The sequence below is a fragment of the Cucurbita pepo genome, chromosome LG05 (assembly GCF_002806865.2).
Source record: "Cucurbita pepo subsp. pepo cultivar mu-cu-16 chromosome LG05, ASM280686v2, whole genome shotgun sequence".
Lineage (NCBI taxonomy): Eukaryota > Viridiplantae > Streptophyta > Magnoliopsida > Cucurbitales > Cucurbitaceae > Cucurbita > Cucurbita pepo.
The window spans coordinates 3,386,229-3,402,566 of NC_036642.1; the positions used below are offsets into that span (position 1 = coordinate 3,386,229).

Here is a 16,338-nt window from a genome sequence, read left to right on the forward strand (position 1 = left end):
CGGTAGAATGTAAAAATTCATAGTCCGTCACACAAGCCCTAACCTATGGACCAAATGCCAAATAAATACCCTACATTCTAACTCTACAAGGGCACTAGGGGTGAAAAAGGAATGAATGGCAGACAGTTCACATAAATGAATGAACAAAATGGAGCGTGGACCATGGGTGCAGCTAGTGCCCAAATGGTGGCGTGGAAGAGGAGTTAAAGCAGCGCCAATATGAGAGAACTCGGGTTGATATCATGTGGATCAAAATGGCTACTTTATATCTTTCGGAATGTTATCGTTTGGATCAAAAGAGACGCTTTCTGTCTCTCGGATTGATATCATGTGGTTCAAAAGAGCTGCTTTCTGTGAAGCTCGTTTTGGTTTGCCTAAGATTAAGTCAACGATAATTGACATCTACTTTTTTTTATCACTCAGATTGATAACGTGTGGATCAAAATAACTGCTTTCTGTCAACCTTCTTTCGGTTAACCTAAGTTTAAATCCACGATAATTGACATGTACTCTTTTCCATCACTCGGATCGATATCATGTGGGTCAAAATAGCTGCTTTTATGTCAAACTCTTTTTGGTTAACCCAAGTTTAAGTCAACGATAAATGACATCTACTCTTTTCCATCACTCGGATTGATACCATGTAGATCAAAATGGCTTTCTGTCAACCTCCTTTCGGTTAACCTAAGTTTAAGTCAACGATAATTGACATATACTCTTTTCCTCGAGATCATCAGTGATTTAAGTTTCCCTCATACAAAAAAAAAACAACAGCTTTCCAATCATCTAAACAACCACCTACCTTATCAGATCTCTCTCTACTTTGAGAATTAAACGCATCAAGACATTTTGGACACCGACACGGCTGAGTTTTCTCTTCATGATTGTATAATGTGGTCTTGGACTCAATAATTAGCATGTGGGTTGTGTTGGATTGGGCTGGGCGCTGTTTGTTTGCCGTGATTGGTGCCTTTTTCACAATAACATGTAATTACAGCTTCCTCTGTCCACAATCAAACCTGCAAAGCCTAATCAAACCAACCATCACCTCATGGATTATTAGCAAAAAGTGATCATCTTCCAAGCACTTTCATTAACAGACAGACATTCATTCATTCCTTACAATCCAATCATTTCTCAAATGATCCACACAATGTCGGGTCAAGCTGACCGACAAACCCCGACTTTAACGTAAGGCAACCTGAGCTGAAATCTGCAAACGCTCTAATAAAACGAACACCAATCTAAGAGTGAAAACACACAATTCTGGCATTCTTCTTTCACTTTGTTACCTTCCCCTGAGTAGGAAAAAATCATATTTACAAACTTAGCCACCGTGCGCTACTAATCCATGGATACGAGCCAACGAGGTAAGTAACCAGATGGCTTCATGTGCTGTACATTATTTGGTAAAGCTTTTCAAAAAAAACAAGCAGATGTTGGAACTTGGAAGCGAGACACACCCGACAAGGGCCGTAACCGAATTGGTGAGGACTTCATATGCCTTTTGTCACAATCGCATTCACACAAAGCTTGCTAAGAACTGTTCAGATGCTAGAATGGGAATGCAACTCCAAGCGTCCACCCTTCATCAAACAATGAAACCACCATTAAATTGCATTAAAGGCTACACTTAGTGTTATAAAAACAGAACAAGATGCCAGCAAGAGATCGAAAAAATATTCATTAGCGCTTCAAAACTACGCTTGGAATAGAAAAAACACTAGAATGTTGAACGAAAAGTTCGTCCAGACAAGTGCACAAGTTGCCACGTAGATCCACATCACCACCACGTTTATTTTCTATCCAACATTCTAAAAGAAAGCCAACACATCCTTGTAATATCCGTTACTATAACGCCCAAATGTTGCATTTAGTTCGAGAAGACAGAGACGAAGAAAACATACATTTTAAACAAACTCAAATTTTTCTTCCATAATCTTCCAAGTTCAAGTGGTCTATTTCATACTTGCATTACTTGAACAGAAGCCTCGTCTTTCCAAGTAAATGTAATGTCCTCATTAGGCACCAAGAACCCTGAAACTTCCACATTCTGAGAACAGCCAATCCTTTGTACCACTCCGACTGCAGAAATATCTGATTCATATTAATTTGTATTCATCTTCTCAATAGATTTATAGAAAACCTACAGATACTAAGAGGTCTCAGGTGTTAAGATTAGAAATGATGATCCTATATGAACACGGAGAAAGTCACAAGCCCTGATTTGGTAAGGTTCCCAAGCCAAACGATAGATTTATAAATTGCATATGTATACAACACACTAAACAAGGGAATGGACAAGGCCAAGGATGGCTTCCCTGCCCCCATTTCATTCCCCCTGTAACAGCTCAAGCTCACTGCTAGTAGATATTGTCCTTTTTGGGCTTTTCCTTTCGAGCTTTCCCTCGAGGTTTTAAAACGCGTGCACTAGGGAGAGGTTTCCATGTCCTTGAATGCTTCGTTCTCCTCTCCAACCAATATGGGATCTCACACCTCGTCTCCACGAAATTCTGATCAAGTGTGATAGTTTCAAATGAAACCATAAGTTCAAATCCCTCGAGAGTTATTTCCTTCCTCTCTTCATATTAATCATCCGTGTTTCAGAGATCTAACAACTTAAGCTTTTAGGTGAAATGTTAACAGAACATATTCAATGTTCTACAATGGTGGGAGAAGATAATATGGAAAATGAAAAGAAGGCTTTCCTTATGACTAAATTCCTACTCTCATCCACTCCAACCACTTTGCCTATAAAAACAACAAACCTATTAATGAAGCCATTGATCAGACCACTGTTCAATCCCTTGAAGAGGATCAAATTCAAGCCAGAGAGTAACAGATACAACATTATTGAGCAAATCTCCACCAAATAAATCAAGCATATCTGTGACATTTATGATGAATCATAAGGCAAGTGGTGGTATAATGTAACGGCCCAAGCCCAAGCCCAAGCCCAAGCCCACCGCTAGCAGATATTATCCGCTTTGGCCCATTACATATCGCCACCAACCTCACGATTTTAAAACCGTTTACTTGGGAGAGGTTTTCACACCAAGAAATATTTTGTTCCCCTCCCCAACTAAAAATTAAGTGGTAGCTGGAGAACCTCAATGAACACAACAAATTGAAAAGCATGAGATGTAACACAGAGCAGATACCTCAACCAACGAAATCAAATAAAACAATCATTACTTAAGAAGACGCAGAAGATGGTGTTGGTTTAAATCACTCAGTTGACAAACTAGCAAGCAATCTTTCAATGTAAGTGATAGATGGTGTTGTCTTAACTACTAGCTCGTTGTGGATTACTATCATACTCAATGAACTTTGACAAAAAAAAAAAAAAAAAGCTAGAAAAATGTCAGCGAACACATGATTATGCTCAGAAAATGTCAAATCTGATGTTATGAAGACGAATCACGCATAATCGAATTGTGAGAAAGAAGGGAAAAAAAAAAGGGATTCCAGAAGCAGAAATTGACGAGTGAATAGTTAGGATCGCGCAATCTCATAATTGAAGAAAAGAAGGAGAAATTACCAGAGAGAGAATTCATTCGGATGAGGAATCGTAGTCGGAGGAGTAGTAGTAATAGTAAAAGGAACCCGGTGGAGGAACGCATAAGAAGGTCCATATAGAGAGGGCGAGGCGAGAGAGCTGTTGAAGAGGGTAGCTGAAGAGAACATAAAGAAGTTGGTGGCTGGTGAGGCGATCGGGAGATCGTGCAATGCATTGCGATGCATCGGCCGATAAATGAGCAACCGATAACACGATTAAGCTGTTAAATACCATTGATTTCTCAGTGGCTGTCGCGATGAACACGATAATATGCCCGATTAGTGATCTAGTTCTGTGTTCTTCAACGGATTTGTGCTCTGTTCTTCAGCTGTGGCTTGAAGAATTCACCATCTCCCTTTCCATTCGAGTTTTGACCCAATACTCTAGTTTCTTTTCCAAATTTCGTTCCACCACATATTCTTTGATCTCGACAGCGAAGCCACAAATCGGGCTTCAATTTTAATTCGATTTTCACAGGAAATTCACGAGTCAACTCGAGATTATAGCTTTGTTTTATCGGTATCTTGTTCGGTACGTGTCAAATCCTCGACGAAATGGGCCACGAGACGAGATTTGAACAGAATTGTGAAATTTCATATGAACATATGGACGGCAATGCCCAAATTTTATGTGGTTATTATATGTTGAAGTATGAAGTAGAAATCACTGGTCCAAGGCGGACTAGCCAAAACTCGACCCTACCTCGGGCCCAACCAACTGCACCAATGCCCAATATAGGCCTTGTGTTAAAGATGACCTATGAGTCCAAGACTAAAACGACCACCTCGACTAGGGGTGAGGCTCGAGTTGTCCCGATACTTTTTGGGCACGTTTGAGCTTGCCCCTAACATAAGAAGACCCTTTTGAGCTCGGTTGGATGCCTTTTAGTTCTATTAGACTTAATGCAAATAGAATATCGTGAATCTAGTGGATGTAAGTTCAACTAAGTACTCAGTCTCACAATTCCAAGATTTGTGTCTTTGTGTTTTCTTTGTTGATTCACACGTCGATGTTCATACCAGCTATGTGTACGTTGACTATGGCCATGTCAATGTCTTTTAAGCTTTTTTAGCGAATAATTTTGTATTGAATATATATTGAACGTGTGACCCAATAAAGAAAATCACATAAAGCAAAGAGAGTCGACCCCACACGGGCTAGCGAAGACCCAAGAGTTCCAATCCCTTGAGTAAATGGCGGTTTGTTCTCCTCCCTTCGGGGCCCAGCGTCTTCGCTGACACTCTTTTCTTCCTCCAAACGATGTGGGACCGTCCCCAAATCCACCCCCTTTTGGGACTCGGCGTTCTTACTGGCACACCACCTCGATGTCTAGCTCTGATATCATTTGTAACGGCCCAGATCCACCGCTAACAGATATTATTCTCTTTGGGCTTTTCCTCTCGAGCTTCCCCTTAAGGCTTTAAAACACGTTTATTAGGGGAAAGTTTCCACACCCTTATGAATAGTGGTTTGTTCTCCTCACCAACCAATATGGGATATGACAGAGAAACTAGTTGAAATTGGTTTAGGGCAAGTTGTCCAAGCAAAGACCAAGTCATCGAGATCGAGTTAGGCCACATGNCAGGCCACATGAGCCAACCCCTGAAAGGAATCGATTAAGACCACATTGAGGCTAGCTCTTAGAGGGCAACCCCCGATCGAAAACTTCTCGGTGAGTCACTTCCTTTCATCATCGAAATAATTNTAGGCCACATGGGCCAACCCCTGAAAGGAATCGATTAAGACCACATTGAGGCTAGCTCTTAGAGGGCAAAAACTTCTCGGTGAGTCACTTCCTTTCATCATCGAAATAATTCAAAAAGTTTGAATTTTGTAGCCTAATTTTTATTACACTAAACCTCATAATAAATATAGATATAAGTTCTCTTTTTTTTTTTTTTTTAATATGATCATAAACTTATTGAAAATTTATTAAAATTATAAAAATAACAAATAGTGACGTCATTAATCAGTAAAATGGCGGGTCAGTGGCTCCAAGTGGAATTGGGGCATGCCATCGGAGTAGATAAAGCGCTGATTTGGGTAACGCGCACAGGAAGGAGGACGGAGTGAATCCAATGGAGGCCTTGAAGCTCTACGGGGCAGTATGCTCCCAGCCATTGTTCAAGCACCTCATTCGCTTGGCTTCTTCCTCTTCGACAATCTCCGCCCTTGCTCCCAAATCTTCTCGTTCCGCCCTCTTCCTTCGTCGCTGTTCTTCCGCCGCAACCTCCACTGCTGGTGACGGAAAGGTCAAGCTTTCCGGCCGTAGCCGCCGTTCTTCCTCCTCGACTACTTCATCTCCTTCTTCTACGTCCGACAGGGAGGCGGTTCGTGCAATTCGCTTAAAGAAGGTTCTTCTCATACCACTTACAAATGCACTATACTCCACCTCTTCCCGTCTATTTTCTTTCTGGACTTGGTTGAATGTGTTGGGACATTTATGTTGTTGTGTTAGGTTGAGGAATTGAGGAGCAAGGGGTTGGAACCTTATGCATATACGTGGGACAGGACTCATACTGCTAGTCAGCTGCAAGAGTTGTATAAGCATCTAGGCAATGGCGAAGAGTCTAATAGCGATACGAGTTCTGTGTCAATAGCTGGAAGGATTGTGGCTCGCCGTGCGTTTGGAAAGCTTGCATTTCTGACATTAAGAGACGATTCTGGTACAATTCAGGTTCGTATACTCGCTTGCTTCAATTGATTAACTTACACATATATCCACGCCATTGTTTCGTCAAGTCGCTGCTGGGATTGGTGAAAGTTTATGGAATGCATATAAGATTACTGCTTGTTCAAGGTAGTAGAGTATGTCCTTTTAAGTAGGGGAAATTTTTGTTTTTCATGTTAGATGGCTGTGAACATGATTCAGAGACCATTTGACGATTGGTCTGTTTAATTTCGTTCTCGCGTAAATCCACGAGAATGACGTATTTTTAGTCATTTTTAAGTTATATCCATCATGCAGAGTCTTCTACTTCTGCTCTTCTTAATATAGGCCATGAATCAACATAATTGATTGACAATTTTGATTTCAGCTTTACTGTGAGAAGGAAAGGCTCATAAATGATCAGTTTGATCAGCTAAAGAATCTTGTCGATATCGGCGATATTCTTGGTGCACGAGGTTCAATTAAGCGAACCGAGAAAGGTGAGTCCTCGCGCTGTTGTTTCTTAATGGCTAGATCACATTTTTCTATTGGCATGAAAAAGTTTATGCAGTTAACTTCTGGAAGCTAGAGTCTTAGAAGTTAAACACTCATTGGATGTAGCTATTAAAAATAAAATCTAAATTTTCTTATAAATCTAATTGATATTAAGAGAGAACCTCAAGTATCAATCTTATATTAATCAGCCTGTTGCATACGAATCTGTCAGCCAAATTTAATTTAATTTTCTGTTTTTCAAGAAAGAGTAAAGTAGATTGCTCTGAAGGATTAGAGACGTGTAATAATTATTTTCATCTACACTGACCGTTAGTAGAGATTGGATGTTGAACTGTTTGTTATATTGTTTTGTCATTTCTTTGAAGCATAGGAATTAGAAAGAATCTCTTCATTTACATTTTTCCTTAACCATTATAATGAGAGTTGAGAAAGTAGTATTTTGAGACCACATTAAGAGTATTTCGTATCATACTTGGAACAATAAGAGAGAAAATGTATGGGCAGACTTTTGCATTTTCATTTTTTAAGCTAGAAGCTATCATTCCAGTCTTGTTTGATAACCATTTTGTTTTTGGTTTTTTGTTTGGCTAAATTATAAAAAATATCCATGAATTTTGTATCTTGTTTTAAAAATATTTTTGAAGTTTTAAAAATTTTAGTAATACCCTTAAACTTTTAAAAAAATTCAAAAATACTTTTATTGTTAATTTTGAATGGAAACGGTTGGTATTTTATTTTTAAAATACCCATAAAGTTTTAAAATTGTTTAAAAAAATAATCTTGAACTTTCAAAAGTTTCATCAATAACCTTAAACGTTTAAAAAAGTTAATACCTTTACTGTTAGTATATAGACAGAACGGTTAGTTTCACGTTTAAAAAAATATTCTTGAACTTTCAAGTAACATTAATACTCTTAACCTTTAAAAAGGTTAAAAAGTTCTCAAGTAACAAAAATCACTTAGCTATGTATTAATCTCTAGATTCCTTTATGTATATATTAAGCCTGCGGGGCATATGTTTTCATGGATCTGAACTGCATTTCCACATTATTAACGCTTGGATATGTTATTATTTAATTTTTTGTCCTTCATTTTCTTCAGGGGAACTTTCTGTTTGTGTGAATTCTTTTGAAATCCTGACGAAGTCATTACTTCCACTTCCTGACAAATATCATGGTTTAACTGATATTGATAAACGCTACCGCCAACGGTAACTTTTGGCCCATTTATTTCATTTTCTATTTCAAAAATATTAATTCTTGTGGACAACCATTTCTCTAAGTATGTCTTTTGTTTTAAGAGTTGTGAAAGTCACATTTTGATACTGTAGTTGATTTGTCCTATTTTTGGGGGCTCATGTCCGACATGATATAATGTCATTAAGTAAGAAATGCATATCATTGAATGGGAATATTAATTTCTATTGCTTGTTGATGGGGAGAAAACCTCTCAATATTTTCTGCCGTAGAGGTTGGCCTGATTTTATATCATCAATTAACCGAAGGCTAGTGAAAACAACTTGCAAAATGGGAAACTATTGTTTTTATGTGTCTTCCTTTTTGTGAAAACCCTCAACGATTAGGATGAGTATTCAGGCCTTCTTATAAAAAATAAAAAAAAAAGACCTTAGGATGTCTTTTAAAATCAAGTTGGCTTCAAGGGCTTTCTCATCCCTTCCCTTTTTTAATATATTATTTGTTTCTGATGAAAAGATACCTACTTTTTTTTTTTCACTTGTAATTTTTACTTGTCTAGATATCGTTTCAATCTTATGAAGACACTGCACTTCAAATGGATAACGTGCAGTTGAAATATGCTTCAGCTCAATATCTCATTTTCATTGATGTCATATTTACATATTTTATTTTCAGGTACGTAGATATGATTGCGAATCCTGAAGTAGCGGATACATTCAGGAAAAGAGCAAAGGTGATGTAGGCTTAGCTATTTCTTGTTAGCTACTTGCAGGCATAATTTTGTTATTAAGCCTATGCATTGTATTCATATCTGTCAGGCTTGCTTTGAGGCTTGAGAGTGTGGACATGGCATGTAGACAATGTGATCAAATATAAGTTGATATATTTAATTTTCGTTCTTCAATGTTTAAAACAAGTAACTGGACCAGTCTCATCTATTTTTCAGTGCTTTTAGCAATGACTGTGAAACACTTAAAGATATACAGATTTTTTTATCAGTTATAATACGTAATGTTCTCTTACATTTTGTTCTTTTTCGAAGATGTCTCCAAATCACCAAAAGGGACCTAAAATTTTGTACTCTCCTTTCTATATCAACTCTAGTTCATGCACTTTTATGATAAACCTTGGGGAGTTGCCTTCTCTCTTGTAAATTGCATCAGTAGCTTATTAAAAAAGAAAAGAATGAAAAAGAAAACAATAATGCTAGGTTCTGTTATCAATTTTTGTCAGCAAATGGTTAGGCATGTTAGGATCTCTACTTTCTCTAGGAGGTTGTAGTTTGAACCCCTTCTCCCATACGTGATGTGTTGCAATACTTTTAAAGGTTAATTTTTTTTTTTTTTTTTAAATAACAAAAGTCAAGTACTTCAATGTGTTGAAATCCTTGCTATCTCTTATTTGTATAGATAATATCAGAGATTCGCAAGACTGTGGAATCATTAGGATTTGTTGAGGTTGAGACTCCAGTCCTTCAGGTTTGTGAATATTCAAGCTTCATTTAAATTATATGTAATTTATTAGACCTTTTAATTTTTTCTGAAGAAGATAAATTTACATATTTGAAAATTGAGGTCAATTGGAGATAATTACTCATCCAAAACTCATTGACATGGATCCATTTTTTTTACACCGAACATCTGAATCTCTTTTGGTTGCTTGGTTGGCTCCATGAACTATTTTTGCTTTAGTTGATGAGGTTCATATGTGTGTACACATGCAGAAACAAAATTTCATTAAGATTTATATTCATGTATGTCTCTTTATGATCCAAGTAGCATTGGGTTTCTTAACTTGGATTTTGGCTCTGTTTGTCTGTATTGCCTTGATTTTTTTCTTTCATTCTTCTTGATGGAAGTTTATTTTCTCATTCAAGAAATATATGAAGTAAATTTGACTCCGTTTACTTGTAGTTGCCTGTTGATTGTTGCTCATTTTGGACATTAATTTTTTTGTAAAGCATAACTATCTCTACTCCTCCTTCTCTTTCTCACTCCCTTTCTCCTTCTTAGTAACTGACAACGTCCTCCTCCTTTTAGTTAATATGATCACAACTACCCCCTCCTTGTAGTCTGTTGCTTTGTAAATAGAAAATCGACCTATAGCTACTATTTCCGCACCCCCTCTTCTTTTTGAGTCTTTTTCAAAGATCTAGCCTTTTGTTTTTGCAGCTTCCCATTTAATGGTACTTTGTACGAACAAGTTTTGACAGCTTGCAATATGATGGAAAGCTGAGAAATTATCTTATGGCAGGCCTGAATTACATTGCTTTCTTGCCTCTGAGAAGCAAGCATTTCTTCATCTATCTATGTTAAACCTTATATCCATTATCCAAATCACATTGATATTATTTGAGCTAGTTATTTCCAGAGAAATAATATTGGTTAAATATGTAGGTATCAAATTGTTTATTCGTGAGACTGTTTACTTGATCCTGATTGTCAGAATGTTAAAGAAGCAATTTTTAAAATTTTGGATGAATCATCATTTTCTTATATGTAATGTTTAATTTATAAATTTAAGTACCCAAATATAGTTACTTTCTTGTACTTGGTTTTTGATTTGTTTAATCAACTAGGGAGCAGCTGGAGGAGCTGAAGCAAGGCCTTTTGTCACGTACCACAATTCCATTGGGAGAGATCTGTATTTAAGAATAGCTACTGAGCTCCACTTGAAAAGAATGCTAGTGAGTTATCAATATTTAACTTTTTATATGGTTGTACTGAACAGAATTTCAGATCCGCTATTTTATTACTAAGGCCCGGTTTGATAACCATTTGCTTTTTTTTAATTAAGTTTATTAGCACTACTTCCACCTATGAATTTCTCTGTTTTGTTGCCTACTTTTAACATATGATTTTGAAAACTAAAAAAAAAAGAATTTAAATATTTGTTTTTGTTCTTAGAATTTGGCTAAGAATTCGTGTATTTTCTCATGAAAGATGAAGACTATTGTAGAGAAATGGTGAGAAAACAAGTCTAATTTTCAAAAGTCAAAAACCAAAAAGCAAACAGTGATCACTTAGACAATGATGGTTGCTAAGTATGCAAACTGAGTAACCTATGGCTGTGATTGATGTTCCAAAGGTGTGGTGGTATAAATTAACTTGCAAAAAACTAGTATCATGCTAAGCTTCATGTTCTCTGTTTATGTTGTTGCTATCCCCCCCCCAAAAAAAAAAAATGCTTGTGTTGCATATTTATGCCTTTTTCCCCCTAATGCTAGCTATGATGTCGTTATTCTTTTTTTCCCCTTAATTTGTTGAATATAACTCTTTCTTTATCAACATATACAAACTTATATTTATTATTTAGATGAATATAGTATTGTTGGTGACAGGTTGGTGGCTTCGAGAGAGTATATGAAATTGGACGCATATTCAGAAATGAAGGACTTTCAACTCGTCATAATCCTGAGTTTACATCTATAGAGGTAAGCTTTCTTTTGATCGTTCCTTGCTTCTGTCCATGTGGAAACACTTTGAAGGTGAATCTTGCAAATGAAGCTCTAATCAATATTTTATAACTTGATTAATAGATATATGAAGCATATTCAGATTATCAGAGTATGATGAACATGGCAGAAGAAATTGTTACCCGTTGTGCTCTTGCTATTCATGGGAAACTTTCAATTGATTACCAGGTATGTCCAGTTCAACTTTGAACACTCTAGTTTATTGCCATGTGGATTTTGAGAAATCTTGTTTGCTTTATTTTGTAAAATGAAAAGTTGTTTTACAAGTTTTGAAATTTTTCTTAACAATCAAAGAGAATTTTAAAGGGTATCACTTAAAGGAGTTTTGTAGATCAATGCTATAAAAGTTCCTTGGAACTTTTTCTTGAAAGGAATAGAAGAACATTCCAAGACCTTTTTGTAGATGATGGTATTTTTTGGCGGAGGGTGAATGGTTTAGCTTCAACATGGAGCTCATATTNTATATTTTAATTGTCATCTTAAGCTATAGGTGGCATAGATGTCCATTAGTAAGTGCTTTTATGCAAGCTCTTAGACAAGTTGTGAGAACTTCTTCTCCTCTCTCTTGTATTCTTTCGTTTTAATGAAACTCATTTCTTATAAATAAATATATAAAGAAAACTAGTTTTAAGGAGAATTTGATATGAAAAGTCCCCGTTGCTTCTCATTTTTCTCATTGGAGCATGTAAATCTATCTTTCTGCTCTGATGTAAAAAGTTGCACACCTTTACAGAACATTCTAGCTGGTGATTGTCAATTATATGAAGGACCTTATACGGTGGTTAATCCATACATCTTTGTAGGGAGTTGAAATATGCCTTGAAAGGCCTTGGAGGAGAGAAACAATGCACAACCTCGTTAAAGAAGCCACTGGGATTGATTTAAATGAGTTTGGAAATGACCTTAAAGTTGCCAAAGAAGTTACTTTGAGGACCATTGGGGATACCCTTGAGTATAAGGACAAAACTTCTATTGAAGCAAGTCAATCAATTGGTCACCTTCTATCTGAGGTTATGCTCCATCTCTACCTAGGAACTTTTAACTTTACACATGTATGTTCTGTTAGAATATGTTAGTCCTTTCTTGAAGCTTCACGGATGCAATTAGTCCGTTTGTTTGGATTCATTTGTTGTCATTTTATAACTTCTCCACTTTGCAGCTTTCGTGTGGGCGTCGATAACTTTCTTCTTTCCTTTTGTAATAGTTAAAGTTATATCTGATAAATTGGATGATTTTCTCGTTTCTCTCTGTCTTTTGGCCTATATTCTCTTAATTTGAAGACCTTCTTGTATCTTTCTTGTCTTAGTTTGGGCTCCTTTGGCCTATGTCCATGCTTTGGTGTAATGAAATAGTCATCACAGAACAAAGAGTTGTCTTTATTACTTTAATTCTTATGGATTTGCATATTATGTGTCCAGATTTTCGAGCTTATTGTAGAACCGAAGCTCCTTCAACCCACTTTTGTGTTGGATTACCCAATCGAGATATCTCCTCTGGCAAAACCTCACAGAAGGTATGAAGCCCACGTGTTGGTATTCTATGTTTCTAGCTTAGTGTTTCATGTATTTTTAATGTTAGGGGTGTAAGGGAAAAACCGAAAAAACCACTTAACCCGACCGAAACTGATATCGGTTCGGTTTGGCAGCTGGGGTTTTCAAATAAAGAAAACCAAATTTTTTTGGTGAGCCTTGGGTTTTGAACGGTTAAACTGAATATAACCGAGCCAGTTGATAATATTTGTATTAAAAAGTTGGACAACATATCAAACAATGTTAGTGAAGTAGTTCGCCTGAAAGTCAGGCTTGTAACCATAAGGATACGCATGTATATATCTGTTATCCTTCTGGCACCTATGCCCACCTATCTTATCCCAACCATGAATCACTGGACTGAACCGTCTTAAAACCATCGGTTGATCGGTTCGGACCGGTTTAGTTCAGTTCTATACATTCCTTTATATATCTGACGGTTCAGTTCCAGTTTTACACTCAAACCAAACCAAACTGCTTACACTCATACTTAATGTATTGAGATATTGGAGGGATGACAATATTCCAATCTCAGCTATACCCTTGAAAGAGTTTTGTCTTTTTATTTCTTATGATCTTGTCTTGCTAAGTAGTTCCTATTTGGGTTTTTATTTATTACCTGGCCTTACTGAGAGATCCAAGTAAATTATTGTGGTGCATAAATGTAGATGCTCGTAGTGTTTAGAATATGCTGTGTGTCACAGTCACACATTTTCAACCATGCGGTGTCGTGATCATGACACGCTCATGTCAAGCCTTGACCTAGAAGCTTTCGGTTCCTTGATTTTGTTTAGCTTGTATTCTTTGTTTTCTTTTTTAATTCTTATCCAGGAGGGGGTTAAAATGTTAATTTTTTCTTCTGTATTATTAGGCATGCTGGGTTGACAGAAAGGTTCGAACTTTTCATTTGTGGTCGCGAGCTGGCCAATGCATTTTCTGAATTGACCGATCCTATCGATCAGGTAAGAGTTAATTAAGTCAATTAGTTATGCCAGAGGTATATGTCTGATGAAACTTTTTACTGTTTAAAGTTGGAGTGCAGAAGGTCAGAGGTCTCGTACATGGATATTGATTCAAGAACTCTACTATCATTTTGAATTCTTTGTCTTCATTCAATATGAAATTGAAACATTTCATAGATGGTATGAAATTATCTCCAATTTGGTTTTAGGGACAAGTCTTTCCGTTAATCTAGGGCCCCTACCTTCTTTCCTCCACATGTTTCAAACTTAGATTTGGTGGGCTAGTCCGAGAAGATTTCTAGTGGCCCCACAATGTTACAATCACTTGGGCGTGGCACTCAAAGGCTTATTCATGGCCTATAAATTATTCTAGAAGTTGGTACTAAGCCATGGTCAACACTCGACACTAAGTGAAAGGAACTGATCGCTAAGTTTTCTGCAACAAACGAGATTTCTAGTAACTCTGGACTCATGCCTCTTGTTGTATTCTTGGCAGTAACCCAGTCTCCTGTGTACCCCTTACTTCCTTGAAATAAAATTACCATAAATAGCGACTTTCATGGGGGAATACTCCAAATCCATTTGTAGATCAATATACGATTTCTTTCCTTAAGGTTGCTGGTGCCTACTGCCATCTTCATTTTTATTAGGAACTTTCTTTCATTCCACCAAAAGGCTTCCAGTGTTGAGACCTTCCCTAGCCTGGAGAGAGTTCCTTATTTTCTTACCAATAATATTAGTCATTTTCCTCTGCATTTGAAGAAGAGAGAAAATCGTTGGCATACAAGTCAAACTGAACTGGATAATCTAAAGCCTTTTGAAAGATAACTTTTCTTTACTTCGTTAAATCTTCTAGAGACTCTTCCAGTCAAAGGGTTACCAAAAGAAATGGCTTTTGGTTTGGACCCAACTCTTCCAGTCAAAGAGCACCATTTTCTTCGTGCTTAGTATGCTCATGTGTTATTGGTTCATGTCATGTCAACAAATAATAATTTTTATTGTAAAGTTATAGACTGATGATTGGAAAGATTTTCATGTTTATTTTAAAAAATGGCAGAGGGGTCGATTTGAAGAGCAGATTAGGCAACATAATGAGAAGCGTGGTGTAGCTGTTTCTGGAACAGACGCTATAGATGGAAGTCAGAAAAAAGACGAGGATGACTCTTATGAAGTGACACTTGATGATGACTTTCTTACAGCTCTGGAATATGGAATGCCACCTGCTTCTGGCCTGGTATTGTTATCTTTTCTCTGTCCACTTTACTTTATCACGTTTTGGATGACATCCCTCAACGAAACTGCTATTGAAACTCTGGCTTGCTCTTTCCTTTGAAAAATGGCCAACGAAAATCTTAAATGGCTATTTCTTAGATGCTCTGAAGTTTTCATATCTGAAAACCAGTTGCTGAAGTCTCTTCCATTTGCTTGCTAGTAGTCTAGAATTATCAAGTGCATAATACAAATTACAAAATCAGAACGTTGTAAATTTGTACGCAATGTTTGGGACAGACGTTCGAGCTATAATGAAATTGACAGATTTTCATAAGAGCATTAATGTAAATTAGAAAGAAAAAAAAAATGTCACGTTACCTACATCTAGGAGATTATTGGAATTTAAAAGTAAAAATTCTACATCACTGTAATAGATTTTAATTTCTACTAGTATTTTGTCGAGGATAGTTAAAAATATATTTCTTTAAACCGGTCTTGTATCGTATTATGAAAAGTTTATGTTCACATATAGATATATCTTCCTCGATGTAGAGATTAATATTGAAATATTGGATGTTATCAAGAAACATGTAGAGATTAATATTGAAATATTGGATGTTATCAAGAAACATGGAGCAGGAGGAGCTATTATCTATGTAATTACGGTCTTTGTTAGCCGTTGTTCCGATCGAGCACTCTCTTTTTTCTTATCAGATCTTTTTCTTTTACTTTGCATGGTTAGAATCCCATTTCCTTTCTGTAACTAAACTGATGAAAGAACTCAACTTTCAGGGAATTGGAATTGATAGATTAGTGATGCTTCTGACAAATTCTGCAAGCATTCGAGATGTAATTGCTTTTCCAGTGCTTAAAATCCAGCAGTAATGTTAGGAAAGGTGACGGGGGAGAGGCTCAATGCTTGTATATCTAAATTCCATGGCTTGTTGGGTCGTGGGAGCAGTTTTGAAGGTATGAGCTCAAGTTTATGCATGCTACTTAAGGTTTACTATCCATTTCTGTTAGCTATTTATTGCTGTAAAGGCAATGGGATTTTAAGTTTATCGTTAGGACGAGGGCATTAATCAATTTTGTGTATTGGATTGAGATTAGAGACTAATAAAATTAATGTATGAATTGACTTCAGTCATTTAAAAGCTCTGGATGGTTGAGTGTGGAGGACTTCAACCATGTGTACCTTTATCTGATTGATAATGTTCGTATTTACTTCTGATTTGTTCC

The 16,338-nt window shown here is 36.7% G+C and overlaps 2 protein-coding genes across 3 annotated transcripts; one reads left to right on the forward strand and one right to left on the reverse strand.

The window, feature by feature from the left end:
- Window positions 1-555: 555 nt before the first annotated feature.
- On the reverse strand, window positions 556-4,102 carry LOC111795367. Of its 2 annotated transcripts, none has more exons than XR_002815194.1 (2): window positions 1,908-2,413; window positions 556-1,586 (listed from the first exon to the last, which is right to left on the reverse strand). XR_002815194.1 is itself a non-coding variant. In XM_023677744.1 (2 exons), exon 1 carries the CDS (start codon window positions 3,791-3,793, stop codon window positions 3,554-3,556), a length of 240 nt encoding a protein of 79 aa, XP_023533512.1. In that variant the 5' UTR covers window positions 3,794-4,102; the 3' UTR covers window positions 1,033-1,586; window positions 3,542-3,553. The 2 variants fall into 2 exon arrangements, 1 of the variants encoding a protein (XP_023533512.1); XM_023677744.1 differs by lacking the exon at window positions 1,908-2,413 and adding an exon at window positions 3,542-4,102 and having other exon boundaries at window positions 1,033-1,586.
- Window positions 4,103-5,581: 1,479 nt separating this feature from the next.
- Window positions 5,582-16,338, forward strand: LOC111795801 (lysine--tRNA ligase, chloroplastic/mitochondrial). Its single transcript, XM_023678390.1, has 14 exons — window positions 5,582-5,913; window positions 6,018-6,236; window positions 6,598-6,709; window positions 7,827-7,935; window positions 8,597-8,654; window positions 9,331-9,399; window positions 10,500-10,607; window positions 11,262-11,354; window positions 11,460-11,564; window positions 12,200-12,406; window positions 12,815-12,909; window positions 13,797-13,887; window positions 14,945-15,121; window positions 15,892-16,338. Exons 1-14 carry the CDS (start codon window positions 5,638-5,640, stop codon window positions 15,982-15,984), a joined length of 1,812 nt encoding a protein of 603 aa, XP_023534158.1. The 5' UTR covers window positions 5,582-5,637; the 3' UTR covers window positions 15,985-16,338.